Below are 18,890 nucleotides of genomic sequence, written 5' to 3' on the forward strand. Positions count from 1 at the left end.
GGTTCCATATAGGGATGACTTCTGCTATTGGACAGGTCAGTATGTGACTGTGTTTTAATGAAATTATGTCAGATTTTCCATCTCAGTGTGTGCACTTCCAGAAATTGTAAACTTGAAGCTTTAACATTGAGATTTTCAGCTTTCCTTCACTTTTTAATAGCCAACTATTTAGCATAATTTCCATATGACTAATCTTATGATATAGAAAAATAACCTCATGTTACATGCAAAAAGTATTTCAGAGTCATTCTGTTGTTCTTTCAAAGACAAATCTAGAGAACAGATTCCAAGCAAAATGGAATTTTATATGGATTTCAACAACAAAAATAGCCCAGCATCTGTTGTTTTTTCTGTACTGATGGATGATTTGTATGTTGAATACCAAATTCTATTTCAGAATTCTTACAAAACAGTTAAAACACCTGAGCATTTAATTGCACACAGATTGCAGCTGATACTGAGTTACTGAGAGCTGAATTCAGTACCTTCCAAAGTTTACAAACTATGGGGTTTTTTATGCTACCATGTGATGAAGCCAAATCCCATTTCTGATGAGACCTCTTACGTAATTTATGGACTATAAAAAGATTTTTAATGTTTGTAATTGTAATTTCTCTCTGTTTTCAATCAGAACAGCATGAAAAAGTAACTCTGTGTAAACGAGACACAGTCTATGTTTTCCAAATAACAGTTTCAGAGTTAACCAAAAAAGCATTTATTGCAAGCTTTTGAAGGGTATTTTAGTTACTCTAATAACAGCAATTTGGCTGCTTTTAGATCATTTAATCTAAATTGATACTAAATTTAAAGATTAAAAGTGGAGTACAATCCCCAGGATTGAAGAATTAGGTCCCACAGGATAACTGTTCTGACTCCAATCCAGAAAGACCAATGAGAATGAATTTAACTTCAGGCATGTTTGTAATCTCCTCATTTCAAGGGATCTTTCACATGCTGCAAATTAAGCAAGTTCTGTATCAGGGTCAGCATACTTAGTGCCTTCTAGAAATGAGCTTTACATTTCTTTTATATCCTGACAGAAGTGTGTCTCTATTTAAAATTACTGCAGTTTTTAACTGCAATTTTTATTCTTTAGTTGTATTACTGTGTACTGGAGAAGTATCTTAAATAATTTAAACCCTTTGCATATTTCTCAAGCTGTTTGCTCTTTGACAGTGCTTATGAACTTTCTTGTGGAGGGGGATTTCTGACCAGGCAGCACTGATTATGGAGTTGCTATTAAGCAAGTATTTGTGATTTCAGTTATTTTTAGTTTTGAAGTGTTTAGCTATAACTCACAAGCTGTTTGGGTCAATATCATAAGTTTTTCAGATGAAAAAGTATGAAAAGCCCCTTTCTACAATTTGACTGTGCCCTTTCTTTGTGCATCAAATAACTCCTGGGTTGTAACAAGAGGAACCACAGCAGCTTTAGTGTTGGTTTTCTCCTTTTTATACACAGGTGATGTAGCTGTGTGTGCATTGCACTGGCATCACCACCAGGGGTAATAAAACTGCAGTTGCCACAGAAGGGTTCAGGAGGTATCCAAGGGACCCAGAGCACCAGGCTGAGCACAAACAAGTGAAGCAACAAACAAGTTCTCTGCCTCCTACAATTCATCATCCAAAAAGCTGTTTTTGAGTTTCAGTGATATGAATGTTATAAACAGCTCTGTGTTCTTCCTTCCATTGTAAATGACATAATGATTCACACATAAAAAGACAAAATGTGTAGAGCAGCTTTGTATGTATAATATCCCATTTGAATTTCATGGGTCAATTTGACTTAGAACTGGTGAGAAGGAAGTGTGTTCCATGAAAATGTTGTGGCAGTGACAGGGAAAATGATTGAATTCAAATCTGCTTTCTCACTTCTCCTATGTATTAACTAACACTGAAAAACAAAAACTGCAGTTAGCTGGAGGCTGCAGGAGAGTTGTTGCTTCACTGAGGATCATGGAACCTCTGCCTGTAACCCCCAGTGCTCTCCACCAGAATCATGGAAGTGATTTCATTTCCCTTAGGAATGGAGGGGTTTATCTGTCAGTGCATGCACAGAAGGACTTAAATCACCAAACAAACAGCAAATCAGAAGACATTTTTGTAAGTTAGTACAACACAAAGCCCAGCTCCCTCTTCCATGGAGAGGTACTGATTTCTGCCCATGTAGCTGCAGCAGTTCTGGGTATGCCCAAGCAAGTTATTTAGTGACCATCTGCAGTTGTGAAATAGCCACCAGATGACTTAGACTGTATCTTAAATACAGCTTTTTTTACACACAGAGCCCTAAAAATTCTTACACTTTCAAGATGCTAAAGTGTGAGGTGCCAAATTGAGAAAGCTTGACTCTAGATCCAAGCTAACAGGTTTGCCTGCTTTGCTGTGAGGAGTTTGCATGTTTCCAAATCTGAACAGACATTGAATACAGAATTTTATAGTTCTGTATAAAGAATGAACAAGCCTGCAGGTAAGAGTAGTTGTACATTTTGTAAAGTCATTTCCTTGTGACTTCACCATCAGTGAATATGTATCACCAGCCATCGTGTATTCCCCATGTAGACATATATATTTATCTGAATTATAGAAAAGAATAAAACTGAGCTATGCTGAAGAGTTAGGGCCTCAAGTGAATCGTTTACTAAAATGAAACATTTACTGTAGATATGAGCTACTGAGCAAAATGTTCTTTGCCACCATATTCAAGTTCTCAAAATTAACAGTGCTTCATTTCCTGTTTATAACAAAGCAGCTGAGAGTTGGACTACTGGAATAAACTTTTTAAGTTACCTCCAAACAGAAAGATTTCGTGCAGCTGCTGCAGTGTTCTTCAGCTGCTGCCTTTTTTTGACCTTAACACAGCTGTAACACTGTAATCAGTCCAGCTTACTACTGTCCAGGTGCTTTCAGATGAACAAAACCTCTCACACATTACAGAGCTCAAAAATTCTGCTTGTTGCAATAACACAGCTGCCTCAGCCCCAGTGAGTGTGTGCAATATGTCAGGATGCTGGTTCAGTACAGGGCACAGAAAAGAAAAATGAAATGCAAATTTTCTTTTCCTTGAGCACTTCAGTTGCATGCCCTCATAAAAGCTTGCTGGATTATCATATTTTAGCACCTGAGAACTCTCCCAATACTTATAATTCTGAAGTATTTAGCTGGCTCTCCCAGAAAATATATTTAAATGGAAAATCCAAGAAGAGGGAAAAAAAAAATTCATTAAAAAAATAGTCTACATAACTACAATAGCATCTTATACCAACAGATCTTTCCAGAGCCCCAGCTATATAAGCTGAAATCTAAAACCTAGCAACTCCAGCTGATGGTAAAATGCTCCATCACATGTATTAAACCCACAAAGGACTGGGTCTGAAATTCTAGATCAAACAAAATGCTCTTCAGCTTAAAGGGGGGAAAAGAGACTGACTGCACTTCAGCAGCACAATGGTGGAATATATTGCAATAGGAGTCTAAAAAAAAACCAAAAAGCATTAAAAGCAAGGAAGGAAGGATGGATTTCATTCAGATCTGGAAGTTTTTTTTTACACAGATAATGTGTTTCCTTATTTCACTTGAAGCAGAAGAGAACATTTCAGAGTTAAAGCTGAAAGGCTTTGCAAGAACTCAGTGCCATATTGTCAGGATGTTGGTGTTTGCCTCTGAAAGGAGGTTACAGTTCCACATCTGATGCCTGTGACGTCTGCAGTCCGTGAGGAAGGTTAAGTAAATAAATACTAAATTCTAAATAATGGAATCTCTAATAATAAGCATGCTGAGCTGGGAACTGCAAGACATGACCTAAGTAAGAAACACTGGGAGAGTGATATATTTACAACCATATGCATCTCACTGGGGCTTTTCTTCTATTTTATTGTTATTTTACATTTTATTCTCAAATAAGCCCTGCTCATGGGTAATGATGTTTCTGCTATGTTAGCAGAAGTGCTATTTTTAAATCACTCTGCACCTGGCAATAATGTATTGCAAATACAGAGTAGGTTTTGTGCCTCTGTAGCAAAAGGGTTTGCCAGATGGGCTTTCCTAATAAATTGTGTCTGATAAAAGGACGAGGAGGTTATTTAAACAAAAAGATTTTAGCTATGCCATTACAATTTAAAACAGATTGAGAAGGAAACAGTGAATAGATACAGTGTTCTTTGGATGTCTTCTCAAGGAAGAAATGCATAGGTGGCTAAAAGCAAGAAATCAGACACATAAAATTAATGATATAGATAAGATAAATGTGATGGAGCTGGGCACATAAAAATCAGTCTTGGTTGTGGCTTTCATGTCAAAGTGTTCACTGATGGCAGTGGGCTTTACATCAGACACTGAAGAGCAAAAGATAAGCAGTCCTGGTCACACCAAAGGTCCTGGTGTGTTGTGCTCCTTGTGCCAATAGCAGAGGCCTAAGAAAGCTGTAAATGTATGCAAAATATAGAGGTAAATATGGAAATACTTCCCCTCAAAAATTCCTCACATCAACCCTATCACGAGCAAGTGCTAAGCCAGAATTTTTGTCTTTTTAAGAGTCCAAGATTATCTCAAACACCTCTAGTTTTTAGCATGGATGTTCAGTGATGTTCATTGTACTGCTGGTAGCTGCTCACCCCTGCAAACCACTCATGCCCAGAGATTAAAATAAACTAAAGTTCATTTTGCTTAAGGGTGCTGTGTAGCTTAAGTCTCACTACTCACTTTATACACAATAATTTTTGAGCTTTAGGTCCCCTGAGCAAGCAGTCACTAAAATCTTTAACATCTTGATCCTTCATACAGCACCCTGGGAATGTATTCCTCTGAATTCTTCCCATTTCCTGGCTTCCATTCATCAGTCTGCAGTTTAATAGGGTCAGTAAGTTAATGTTTTTGGAAAGGCAGGGATTTCCATAAAAGCTGTTTAATATAAGTTGCCCAAACTGTCCATCATTGCCTGGCTCCTTGCTTGAAACTGCTCAGCCAGTTTGTGACTAAACATCATGTCCAGCCAATTTGTGACTAAACACCATGTCCTTCAGGAAAAATGGACAAGAGGGAAGCAAAGGTGCCACCACTGGTGCTGCTGAAGGAGTTTGCAACCAGGAGTGGTGGCCAGGATGGATTATTTGTGGGCCACCAGTTTAAGAATGTTTTTCACTTTGAGTCTGCTGGGTTAACAACAAAACAAAGTAAAACATTTCCCTTCACAGCATCCAGCATTTTGAACAAGAGACATGCATGGCTGAGCAGTCAGGTTAGCAGTTCTTGTTTCAGTTTTATTTATAAATTCTGAATGCTTGGTAGTGACTCAAATTCATTACATTAAATCCCCTTGGACTGGACTGAAATTATTCCATTATAGGTCTGGTTATCACCAAAAGGATATAAAGTGTATCTGCATAACACTCAGTGTTATTAAAGTGCAGATCTGAATTGCTTTATCAAGACAGTGGCTCCCTCCCACTGGCACTGAATGTGGATGTGAAAAGCAGCAAACTCTTCCTTCATTAAACTCTTTTTCCCTTTGATCCCTCTGTTTTCCCTTTCTGAATATTATGTCTTAGTGCTTCCCTTTTTATGTTTTCCAGATAAAAATATTTTTTTATATTTTCTTTTTCTTTGTATTAATATATTAATTACTTCAGGCAATAATCAGTGATAAAACAAACTCTTTCAATCAGAAAATATCTGGATTAATCCGAGGTCAAGCTTTATTGAGGGAGAAGATTGGGAAGAGCATGAGACTGAGTTGTGAGACAGAGTGGTATCTAGCTCTGATATATGATGATGATAAATTGTTTTTTTATGGTGATTTAACATTGAAACCTTATTATACTGTGAGCTTTAAGCTTCTATTTAGAAAAGAATATGTCAGCAATAAAAGCAGTGACTTTCACAGAGAAGGAAGACTATCACCTCATTAGAACTTTGTGAAGAAGCTTTAATGACAGAGCTTCAGCTTACAGATAAAATCAGAAGCCAAGTCAGGAGATAACTAAACAAAAAAGGAAGGCTGAATGTTATATAATCTCACAGTGAATGAAAGACAGTTATTGTCTTCCATTTAGCACATAATTAAGCCCAAAATTAATTACATGTTTAGCTGCTTTTATGACAAAGGATGGATTTAAAAGATCTTCCCAGCTCTCACCTTTGGGGAGAAAAATGCAGGTGAGCACTGGGGTTATTCTTGGATAGATTTTAGAAGCTCCACTATGAATTTACTGCAACTACTGTATCTTCAAGCTTTGAAAATCAGTACTTAACTGTAAATTACTTCTATTTGTAAGATGTAATTAGCAGAATTGGACATAAAGTTAAATGGAATTATGCCAATATTGAAAGTAGCACTTTGATAGATAAAACTATCAAACTTGTACAGATACAAGTAAACTTTGAAGATTAATTACTTTCTGGTTTTTTGGTCTTGCTGGTGTAATTTCAACAATAATTTATTTGATTTTCCAGATCTTTTACCAGATAGAGTTGAAATTAGTGTTTTACACAAAGCTACCATGACTCAGGTGTAACCAGAGGTGGCTAAATTGGAGGAGTTTCATACTTAGCTGTCCACTGGGATAAACAAGTTCACTTAAAATTGCAAATGGCATTTTCAGGGTCACATCAGTGTTTCAAAGCTCAAATTGGATGTGATTTCAGGAAGACAGGCATGGGTAGAAAGTGCTAGTAAGTCACACGGAGGGAGAAGTGAAAAAGCAAGCTCTGAAAAGGCACATTTTTTTTTTCCCAAAGGTCATAAATAACACTTGGAGTGCATTGCATTGTAATGACTTGCAATAACCTATTTTCCTATAGCAGAAAATGTCCTAGATGATGTGGCTGTCAAAGCATCTCCAAGAATATGCTGCCATTGATTCACTGACTGTTGGATATAAGTCAGGAATGGATTTTAGATACCCTGGGGCTTGTTTAAGTCCATTTCATGTTACTTTTTTGTAATGCTTATTAGCATGTTTTCAGTTCTTTTGTCTTATCAAAACATTTACTTTATCAGGCTGACAAACAGGACTTCCTCTCTTGCATTTCTCTGCATGTTTTCTTTATTTTGCAGGATCCTAAATATTTCAAGTCACAGAAGACTGGGAGAGGCCAATTAAAAGAAGGCTGGAGAGAGACCCATCAGCCAATTATGTGTTCCTACAAACTTGTGACTGTGAAATTTGAAGTCTGGGGACTTCAGACCAGAGTAGAGCAATTTGTACATAAGGTCAGTGAAACAGGAGCTGTTTCTTATCCTTTGCATAAGCAGAACTTGAGTACCACCCTGCACAGGAATGTAGCTATGGCTGTGTAGAAGATAGGGAGCTCAGATGAATCTGTTCTCAGACCTCTCTCAAGGTCTGAAGGACCTGGAGTGGAGCCAAAGAGTTCATCTCTGGGTAAAAACTTGGAGCTGCTCAGCCTGGGGCTGCTTGAGTCTAAGATTGAGACAAACTATTAATAATACTTTCAATACTGTGATAAATATATCAACTGAAATATTTATAGATATACATGAGAACTGACCATGGAGCAATGATGTGCAGAATTTCTTACAAAAAGGTAGTGGAAAAGTTTTCCAATCAATCTAGTAAAAAATTGCTTAATTAATGGTGTAACAGCCAAATGATAATATTTTGCAGAGTATTGAGTGTTTAGAAAACTAACAAGGAAACAGAAGAGTTCCAGAAAGTCTTATTGCCTAAAGGTTAATGCATTCTGTACATGTTCCCAAATGGCTTCCTATGCCAGTCAAAGCCATGCTAATGTGATCCAGTGTTGGCTACAGATCCACCTTCACTGGGAGTTAGGACCACAAGCCCTTCAGAGCCAGCATGTCTGACTCTCTAGGGCACGTCTTTTTGGATTATTTTTCACTTTAAGTCTTGCTGAAAGACGCCAGGGTTACTCTTCTAAAATGTTTTGTTGCTGCAGAGGTATTTAACCTTTCCCTTGCTTTGCAGGTGGTCAGAGATATCCTATTGATTGGGCACCGCCAGGCTTTTGCCTGGGTGGATGAGTGGTATGGTGAGTGTTCTCCACATTTAGCCCTTTGAAAAGAGCTGCTGCAAACCTTACAGCAGTGAGCAGCACGTTGCCATTTGCTTTCATGGACCATCAGGTGCCAGGAGAAGTTGTTCCTGAGAAAATGGAGATGGTTCCAGATCAATCTGGAATATAGGGAGCTCGCTTCCAGCAGGTTCAGAGCAGCAGGTTTTGGGCAGCCCCCAGAGAGCATGCAGGCTGCCTGCCCACCCCACACATCTCAGCAGCTCCCCCAGGGAGGATGCAGGCTGCCTGCCCACCCCACACATCTCAGCAGCTCCCCCAGAAAGCATGTAGGCTGCCTCCCCACCCCACACATCTCAGCAGCTCCTCCAGGGAGGATGCAGGCTGCCTGCCCACCCCACACATCTCAGCAGCTCCCCCAGGGAGGATGCAGGCTGCCTGCCCACCCCACACATCTCAGCAGCTCCCCCAGGGAGGATGCAGGCTGCCTGCCCACCCCACACATCTCAGCAGCTCCCCCAGAGAGCATGCAGGCTGCCTCCCCACCCCACACATCTCAGCAGCTCCCCCAGAGAGCATGCAGGCTGCCTCCCCACCCCACACATCTCAGCAGCTCCCCCAGAGAGCATGCAGGATGCTTTCCCACCCCACACATCTCAGCAGTTCCCCCAGGGAGGATGCAGGCTGCCTGCCCACCCCACACATCTCAGCAGCTCCCCAGGGAGGATGCAGGCTGCCTGCCCACCCCACACATCTCAGCAGCTCCCCCAGGGAGGATGCAGGCTGCCTGCCCACCCCACACATCTCAGCAGCTCCCCCAGAGAGCATGCAGGCTGCTTTCCCACCCCACACATCTCAGCAGTTCCTCCAGGGAGGATGCAGGATGCTTTCCCATCCCACACATCTCAGCAGGTAGGCAGCAGTCCCTCCACCCTGCATTGCAGGTAGGCAGGAGCTGCCCCTGCCAAGAGTCAGCTCTACAGAGAACTGCAGGCAAGTTTGAATCAGGCTGCATTCACATGCAGTCATTTCCATACTGCAAACTCCAAGGGCCTCTGCTCCAACACAGTTTCAGCTTTTTAGGAAAGTTTTAAACTGTCAGTGGGGACTGCAGTGAAGAAAAGCTGGGGCTCTAAACGTTCTTCCTGAAAAATGGCTAGAAATGTAAAACCTACTGGGTCTGGTTCAGCAGCAGCTGCCTGCAAACTCTGTTCTGAATCCATGAAGCAGCTGCAGGAATGGGCACTTGCTGTAGCTCAGAGTAATCTGAATATCAAACCAGCCAATTACATTTATAAAACAAGTTCACAGAGTTTCTGCTTTTCTCATATATTTCCAGTAGGATGTATCCATAATCATAGATACTTCTAGAACAGTTTCCAAGACATCACTGTAACATATAATAGGAATTAGGGATTATATTTAGAATGTTTATTTATACCCTCCCTAAGTTTCAGGAAACAACATTTTAGGCATTTTTAAGGCATTTTTAAGATAAGAATGACACCTCTCTTTCATCAAAACTCAAACATGCTGCATTGTTTAGAACTAGTCAATTAGTTCAGCTGGCAGAAGCACACACATCTCCAGTGACCCCACAGACCTGCATAATTTTACACTAGAATCTAACAACAAACTGATTGTGATGAATTTTTGAATTTTGAAAAATCTGTGCAAATTTTTCTACATGCTGAGTAGAAACCCAGTATTTCATTACCCAGCATGAGTGAGATCCAGTTTGAGTTCAGTTTTGTACATTCAATCTGTAAAACTCTGTACTGCTCATGACATGTTAATGTCTGTAGGGAGAGTTTTCCAAAAATACAATGTTTCAAGCATCTGTGTGCCTTCAGTGTGTCTGTTAGCATCTTATAAAATACAAGTTTGAGAAAGACTTGGGGATGATGCTAGTCAGCTAACCTGAACCAACTCATCAGTGTAATAGAACTAATTATTAAAGGATGTGTAGTGTTATGGATATTACTGAGTGATTCCTGTTACTGATACTGTAAGTATGAATGTCTTGTCATTACATTTACTAAATTGTCTTTAGCTTTATTATTAAGAAAAGCTATTTACTAATACCTAGCATGTTCTCTGCTTGGCAAAATTCATCCTTAGCATGTTACTGACATGGCTTATGAGCTTGTTTTGCATTCCAGATAATTATAAAAGGGAAAGACTAAAAGAGTATGAGCAGTGGTATTCTCTGTTTCCTTTTCATCCAAATTTTAGACTGCATTTCTGTTTGATTGATGAAATAGCACACTCTGACACACAGCTGAAGTTATATCATTCCTTAAGATGTTTTGTACAGTGCAGCAAGAGCCTCACATCACACAGGGAGGGGCCTGATGCAAGAATTTGCAAATCCAAGTGGCACACAGTAAACCTAAAAAACAAAACCAAAACCCCAGTGTACATTACCAGGAGGGTTACACATTCCCGAGGATACTGTGCTAATGAAATGCTGTTGGAGATTTTCTGAGTAAAAAGTTGATGGCTATTTGTGTAAAACCCTGAAGTTACAAAGCTGTTGGATAAATCAAAATTCTGACAGCCTTCAGGTTCTCTTGTCTCAGGTAGATTTATTGAAAGCGTGGTGATACTCAGAACAGGGTGGTCATAAATCACTTAATTGGATTCTTTATGTTTTTACTGGAAGTGTGGTAGATGACAAATGTTTTCAAAATCTGTGGTAATTGCTTGGAGTTACACAACAAGCCCCTAACAGATCAGGCACCAGTTTAACAAGGTGAGGCGTGCCTAGGCAGTGAGAAATCATCCTACAGGTAGAATCTGCCTGATTAGTAGAATATTTCTAATTCTTAAAATTCATTGCATTGCTTGAGGCTACAAAACAACCTCTTCACTGTTAACTCACTGCTATAATTAAGTGTTAGTTTCTGGAATCTAAGGTGCTGTGTGCTCTAGCAGTAAGAATGTTTAATGGTTAAGAGTTGTACTATGCACAGATAATATAAAATCTTTTTGAACGTGCATAGGAAGGTAAGTAAATGTTTATAATATTTCTCTGTCTATCCTTTATTCCAAGGCATCTTCTAAAACCTTCTTTAAAACCTTTTTAGAAGATCCTGGCCTTTGCCAAGGCCTGCACTTCAACACTTTTTGCCTACCTGATGTGACTCAGTACTCCTGAACAATTTCCACTCCTTCCTGTTCTCTGACTCCCTTTGACTTAACCTCCTTGCACCTCCCTTGGCTGATAAAACTACCTTTATGAGGCAATTTTCATAAAGCTAGTTGCTCCACGCTTTGTTTAAAATCCTTTTTTTGGCTTCTGCTGAAAAGACTATGTATTCCTAGAACCTTCTTCTTAAAAAAAAAAAAAAAACCACTTAAGTTTGCACTGAATCAATGGAAAATGCCAACAATTTTGAACTTTTTACAGATATGACTATGGATGATGTTCGAGAATACGAGAAAAATATGCATGAAAAAACCAACATTAAAGTTTGCAACCAACATTCATCTTCTGTGGATGAAATAGAGAGCCATGCCAAAGCAAGTGTATGTCAACTTTTAAAACATATTGCCCATCCTTACCTAATATACCTGCACAGAGCAGAGAAGAGAAACAAACTGATCTTGCTGAGCAGTTGGTGGAATTTTGGGGAGGTTTTGCTTCAGGAGAAACAGAATCTTTCTCCATGAAGTGCAATCCTGCCTTTTGTTTGCACTGTAGACTGACACTGAGTTAAGAAAGGGTGGGGTTGGGTTCATATACAACTCTTTGTCTTCCAGAAAAACAGAATTCTCAGCTTTCAGTTAGATGCATAAGTGAAATAGCAGCTTTGCTTTCTAGTATATGAATAGTTAAAAATGCAAGAGTTCAGCATGTTTGAGTCAAAAAGCCAGGAACATGGGGAGTGGAAAATTTCTGTGGGACTGATAAAATTGCTACACCAGGAAAAAAAAAAGCTAATGAATAATTTGCTGGTTTTAAACTGATTTTAATGTTGCCATTGATTAGCTACCAACAAGGTAAGAAGTATTTCCTGAGATACACAACAGCAGCTTGTGGAGAAGGGCAGCTTTCTGAGTAGGTTCTTTCATTCAGATTCTGGAAACTTCATGAAGTATTTAAGTTCCTAGCTTGGGCACCTCAATTAGAGACCTAAAATTAGAAGTTATTACTCTCTGCAAATAGACCAGATGCAATGGTATTTGCTTTTGAAATGTAATTATTCCTCAATTTCTACCAACTGTGCTGCAGAACTCCGTGATGGTTTTACTCATGTAGTAAGTGTGGGGCAAGGCCTGGAGGGCTGAGCCTTGAGGTTTTTGTTCTTAGTAAGAATTGTCACCAACCTGAGAAGATATTGTCTGAGTAATCACCAGGAAGGTGTTTTTTTGTGTTTATAATGCTGCAGCTCCATTGACATCAAGGTCACTCCTTAGCTGAGCAGTAAATTGAGAATAATTTCTGACTGTGGTTCTGCTCTTCAGGATTTGGCTTTGAATGAAGTCACCCATCCACAGTTCCCATGTGGCAAAATTGCCAGTGAGGTCAGCACAGATTTTGTAGTTAATGGGAAAAAAAAAAAGAAAAAAAGAGCCTGAGCCATTTTAGCTCAAAGTAAGGACTTGTTTTACTTGAGTGTGCATGAGAACAGAAGTGAATTTAAAGAGTAAGCTAAAAAGCCAAAGTCAGCTGAAGAACAGTTAAGTATTTAATGTGTGAAATTAAAGTTAACAGTCTTGGAGGTTACCACTTAGCAAGACTTTTATCAGTTTTCACCTAAAAAGTCAGTAAATTGAGAAATCTCACCCTCTTTCACTTTCATTTATCCACAACAACTTTTGTTTCAAGTTGAACAGAAGTCCTGTGTTGAAAAAAGCTGAAATGAAAGCCTGGGCTCCCTTTGATGTCAGGGTGCTTTTAAATCCTTTGAGTTCAGAAACACCACACACACAGTTACAGGGTGAAACAAAAATGTAAATCAGCAAAACAGGTTCAAATCTGTCACCAATGGAAGCAGGTACAGTGCCATCTGTTTCCTTCCACCACTTAATCTCAGATGGCTCAGGCCTCCTCTCTCCTAACACTGCACAGCAATGTGTGCTGAAAAGGTCCCTGGAATGTCATCTGCAGGGAAGGGAGAAGGCAGCTGGCAGGATGGATGCTTTTTGTTTAAGATGATGTTGTAATACAAGAAAAAACTGCTTCTGCATAACATTTGCAGCCAAGGCTCCAGATGCAAGCAGCTGGGTAGTATTAAAAAGTATCAATGTACTGAAAGTGCAGGATTTTGTCACATATATGGCAAGCACCATTGCCAGTCCTGTGTCTCAGGCATGCAAAAGTGTGAGGATTTTATATTTATTAAAATTCTAGTGGCTTCATTTCTGGGGTTTTTTTGAGCTTTCAGAGTTCCAAGACCCTACTATAAATGGTTTAGTGAAATATTTTGAGCTTCCAAATTTAAGTTGGGTCAGTGGACATCTCGCAGGCAATGCAGACACGGAGATTTCCTGTTTGTAGCAGTTTGGGGTTCGTTTGGGTTTTTATCGGGAAAGTTTTGGAGGGCTCAGCTCAGAGCAGATCTACGCTGGGATCGCTCTGCCCTCTTGTGGCTGTGCACAGCGCCGTGACACATTTGTCACCTGCGTGGGGAGCCTCTCACTGCTTTTAAATCTGATTTCTGATTTCTTTTAAATCTGATTTCTCATTGCAAAGTGGTTCTGACCTCTCATTTTGCCTCTGTTTTGCAGGCAGTTTGCAGGTGAGATTGTCAGTGGGACACCAATGTTTAAATACAGGTTCTGGATGGAAAAGTTGGAAAGGGTGTTGTGGCTTTGTCAAGTGAGAGGGAATTCTTTAGGTTTTATTGGTAGAAAAGCAGAACAACTTCAGTTATGTGTGCACAGCTACAACTAGAAGTCAGCAGAAGCTTTGCATGGGGAGGGAGAGAATTTTTCATCTCTTGATAATTACAGAAGTCAAACAAACCAAGGACAGTGCTTTACTTGTTCATGCTCATAATTTTGATGAGGGAGAGAAAAAAACAACTACTTCAGCCATGCTGAAGAATTCTTCTTGCTGTGTATCTAAAGGTATTCCTTGCTTGCCCATGAAATAGTTTGATTTTTCCAGCAATAACAGGGGTAGCATTCTTCACTCCAGATCCAGGTAGAAAAAGAACCATTCTGATGTGATTAATGGAGTTAACTTCATTTTCTTTCCACGTGCCATTTCTTGTACTCCACCCACTGCATTCCAGTAAGAAAGCATCCATGTGGAGAATCACTTAATGACATGCAGGATAAGCAGTCATTCCCTGAGTTAGCCTTTGGATGGAAGTAGTTGAACTGAGTGAAGGAAATGAGCAGTTGAAATTATTCTTATGCTTTTATCTTTCTTTCATTCTCCTTGAAGACATGACAATGGATGAAGTCCGAGAGTTTGAACGAGCAACTCAGGAAGCTACCAACAGGAAGATTGGGGTTTTCCCACCTGCAATATCTATCTCTAACATTTCCATGCCTCCCTCAACCCGCAGTGCTCCGTCTAGTGCTCCATCAACTCCTCTCTCCACAGATGCTCCTGAATTCCTAACAGTTCCCAAAGACCGGCCTCGGAAAAAGTCTGCTCCAGAAACTCTCACTCTTCCAGATCCAGCTAAAAAAACCCTTTAATTAACCCAGCATGTTTCCTCCTGATAAGCCATGTCTACCACAGCAAGAGTGACTTAACTCAGTTTCTACAAAGGTCATGGTGGTTTGTTGGTTGGTTTTGTTTTGGTTTGTTTTTTTCTTAAATTAATCTTACTGGTGTGGAAAGATTGCTTCTTTCCTCAGACTTGTTCCTTAAAACTTTCAGAGAATTGCATGCAAGAGAACATAGTTTATATATTCCTAAAGTAGTGTTTCAAGCCATATGGTGCATCTGACATACAATGAAATAGTCTGAGGGGAATCCTATAAAAGAAAATCAACATTTCTCTAGCAGTCTTCTACCTACAGATCCTCATCTAGGTCATTGCATTTATAATTAGGAGTAGATATTTAGTAAAGCTGCCAAGGACTTCTGAGGCAAATTAGTGCCAACTAGAATGCAGGGTCAAAAGGAACAAACCCCTCCAATTTTCTTCTTTTCATAGCTCATTTTAAAATCCTTTCTACTCTCAGTCTTCTCCTGTGTATTCACAAACATTTGACCTGTAACTCATTGTACTTAAACACCAACAGCAGTCACTCAGATTCACATTTTGCTTAATATGACTCAGGATTTGGGGCCTAGCTAACAAACACAAAACTTTTCAAACCTAAAATATTGCTGTATTGAAGCCCCAGTTGTAATTAATGATATTGACTTTGAGGCCATTGAACTATTTCTATCTTGCACAGAATTTATAAAAGAAACCACCTATTTCTTGTAAATAATGTATTTTAATAGCTCTCCCCTGTCCTTTTATGATCTCTTCAGTCTGTATTGGTGTTCATATAGTGTTCTGTGTGTAAGATTGAAAAAAAGCAGCTAAATTGAGCCAGTAGAGCAGCAAAACCAATGAAGCCAGTCTTGTCCTCACTGGAAGAAGAGTGGTAGTTATGCTGTAAGACCTTGAATGTAAAGGAAAGAAAATATGAGACTCCTTTTTCTTTCCTGCCTTGCATCTTTCCTCAGCAGCACAATCTCTGCTAACAGAAAGCTGATTGCAGGCACCCAGGGAAGGGGTGAAGAGATTCAATAACTTTAAAAACAAATGATTGATGGGGCTGCTCAGTCCTCTGCAGGGTGACCTTGAGGAAACAGAAGTGCTCTTCCTGGTCTGCCTGCAAAATCCCTCTTCAGTCTCAGGAATTAAAGTGTGGGAAAGGATTTTTCCTGGTAGGGAAGTGTAGATTGTGGAAGGAGGAGATAAACAAATGGCAGAGGTGGTGCCTTCCTTCTCAAAATGTGAGCTCAGTGAGAAACTTTCCCTGCTGACCCCTATTTGGGGCACTTTTTTCTCTTTCATACAAACTGCTATTTAATTAATGCTGTCAGGAGCTGTCTCTATTGGTAGCTGTAGTAGACATGAAATAAGGCACTGTTAAATTCCCAGTGAATGACAGCTATTACCTGAATCATATGATCAAAATGGATGACACTTTGTGCCACCCGGGACATGGTACATGGATGAAAAAAACAAAAAAAGAGTCTCCAGAGCTGAATTATCATTGAATTTTGAACAACCAGTTTGGGAATGGCCTTTTACCAGGACAGGACATCTGTGCCATCTTCTCAGCACAATGTTGTGATTTGACTGGCTTGTGTGCACTGAACTTCTCAATGGCTGTAGATGCAGTAGAAGTGATGCTGAATGTGTAATATTTATAGGGTAGTTTTAGTAGCAGGAGAGGTAATTCCACTGCCAGCCTGCACTGAAAACAAGTGTATATTTGTTTGATAGTTGAAATCCTGTAGCTAGCAAAACCTGGGAGCTCTTGGTAGGTTAGCTGTGGTCTGACTTGATGCATTCACCCACTGACTGTTCAGGTTTTCCTTTGCTTCTCAGAACTTGTAATTCTGTGTGATTAGTAAACTGAGTGGTGATTTTTTTTCTTTTTTTTTGTTTAAAAAGAAGCTGCTGTAATGATGCAAACCAAACGTTCCTGTATTAGGCTATGATTTCAGCTTAAACAGTGTGCAGATTAAGTATCCATTATTATAACAAGTCTAATCTTTTTGTTGTTGTTACTTTAGCAGCAAGACTGGCACCTTGGCAGGGAAGGGAAACCTTTGAAAACGTAAAGCATTGGTTTGTTGTTTTTTTTCATTTCCTGAATTTGACCTCTGTAGGTCAATGGTTTAAGTCTGCTCCACCTGAAAGTCTTTTTTTCAATGAATTTTTGCTTTGTCAAAGAAAAAAATGTGTTCAGCTCAATTCCTAATGCCCACGTGCTTAGCTGTTACTGGTTTTATATATGGCATCTGGGTTTGACAGGGATTATTAGAGCAAAGCAGTCACTACCTTATCATCCAACTGAGTGATTTCCAACCCCACGTGGGGGTTATCAAATACATTGATACATTGGTTATCAAAATCAGTAGGTTTGGAGACAAAGCATGGATGAAAATTATTTACATCCTTGAAGAGGACACATCTTAGTAGCTGCATGACAGAGATGTAGGAGAAAGACACTGATTATGGCAGGATAAAAATGAGAGAGTGCTTGGTGCTGTTCTCCCTCTGCATGTGGCCCTTCCAGTGAGCAGTGCTGGACCAGTACCAGATTTCCTGACCCAACAGCCTGGATTCCTGGTTGGCCACAAGAAGGGTCACGATCAGCTCTGCTGCCTCTCTGATGTTTCATTACTTTGGATAAAAAATGGCTTTTTGTTGCCTAAGTAACCTCTGCTGTGGTTTGTTATTTTTTTTTCTTTCCCCACCAGTCATTACCCACTTGGTCAGTACAACCTTCAAGTGTCTCTTTCTGCTTGGTTGGGGTTTGTTTGGTTCTTGGTTTAAGGTGGGATAACTTTTTATTATTCCCAGCAAACACACAAACCCACACAAAACTAAATGAAAAAGGAAGGTCTGGATACTTCAGGGCAACATCTTGAGGCAACAGAGGTGTTTTTGTTCCTGATTTTGCTACAGTGCTTTCTGTTGTATTATCAAACATATTTCCTGGGAGAAAAATAGAGAGCATTTTGCAGGTTTCTTCTCTTCTTGGGCAAAAATAAGTTATCTTTAGAGCATGGTGCCACACAGCAGAGCTGAACAGGCCCAAGAGCCACATTCCTGTTCTCTGCCAGGACTGAGGAATTCCATGATACAGCTCTGCTAGGCCTTGACAAGGAATTTTTCACCAAGGAGAACACTGTTCAGAGCAAAATAACATGATTGGTTTGTTTGGGTTTCTGTTAAAACCTCCTCCCAGCTTTGCTCCTACTTTTATGTATTTCATGTAGAACAGGCATTAGAAATTAACTGGCAATTCACTGCAGTCTTTAGAAGGGGAGATCTAATAAATTTCTAAAAAGGAGGTAACCATAAAGAATATAAGGAGCAGCACATTCCTGAAACACATACTTAATGGAATTTCTTATGAATGTAATGATTAATTTTGTAAATGACTGGATAAATCCTATGGAAAGAAATTATTTGACCTTATTCCTTGGCTTTTTTTTTTTTTTTTTTTTTTTTTTTAATTATTCTGGAAGGTGATTTTGTGACATCTAGTAGCCAATTTGCATTAATTGCTGCTGTAGAGATTTTGAAATGGAAATATTGGTTCCTTGAATTTTAGTTTGTAACAAGACTGCTACAGTTTGTTAAAACTGCTTTGAAGCTTGCTGCACTATAACTTCAAACCAATGTGCTGTCCTTTGAAATAGGCCAAATGTATCTGCTTTTTATGAACTAGTGAGTGCAGTAAGAGAGAATTCATGATCTTGTCAATAGCAGCTTTTCTGTTTCCATTGTTTGGACTTGGTTTTATATGTGTAAGTTGAAACTGCTAAATAAGTCTAACTATGTTTTGCTTTCAATGAACAGCATGGTCATTTGGATTACAATCTCCTGTAGTTTTGTGGTGTCACTAAAACAGGTTCCATTGGTTTTATTTCATTTCTGAGAGAATTTTATGTGATTCTGAATGTCCAATAATTCTTTTCTTTAGAGCAATGATGGCTACATTAGGCAATACATCACTGCCCTCAAAGAAGGACCAAGTTAGGAAATGCTTTGTGTGTTAAATAATGCAAGGCTCAGCAAGATAATCTGAATGTCATATTTCTCATTTGTATCACTTAGTTTCTGATTTTTCCAAGTTATTTATTATTTTTAATATTGTATTTCTCCTGGCATTTTGTTGTAAATAAACTACCAACAATTATTCTTTACAGTTGTGGCTGTTTTCTTTATCGAGGTCTTCTCTAGAAATTCACAT

General features: G+C 39.3%; 1 protein-coding gene across 4 annotated transcripts in view; it reads left to right on the plus strand.

Annotated features, from left to right (window-relative positions):
- Positions 1 to 18,843, plus strand: part of PITPNC1 (phosphatidylinositol transfer protein cytoplasmic 1) — a 78,180-nt gene extending 59,337 nt beyond the window's left edge. For 3 of the 4 annotated variants that reach the window (XM_071763873.1, XM_071763875.1, XM_071763874.1), the window contains 3 exons: positions 7,051 to 7,206; positions 7,943 to 8,006; positions 14,389 to 18,843. In XM_071763873.1, coding sequence (XP_071619974.1) covers positions 7,051 to 7,206; positions 7,943 to 8,006; positions 14,389 to 14,648 — 480 coding nt within the window. In that variant the 3' untranslated portion in view covers positions 14,649 to 18,843. Of the gene's footprint in view, positions 1 to 7,050; positions 7,207 to 7,942; positions 8,007 to 11,400; positions 11,520 to 14,388 lie in introns of all 4 variants that reach the window. The other variant, XM_071763876.1, reaches the window with a different exon arrangement.
- Positions 18,844 to 18,890: the final 47 nt, after the last annotated feature.

Source organism: Heliangelus exortis, chromosome 20, assembly GCF_036169615.1.
Source record: "Heliangelus exortis chromosome 20, bHelExo1.hap1, whole genome shotgun sequence".
Classification (NCBI taxonomy): domain Eukaryota; kingdom Metazoa; phylum Chordata; class Aves; order Apodiformes; family Trochilidae; genus Heliangelus; species Heliangelus exortis.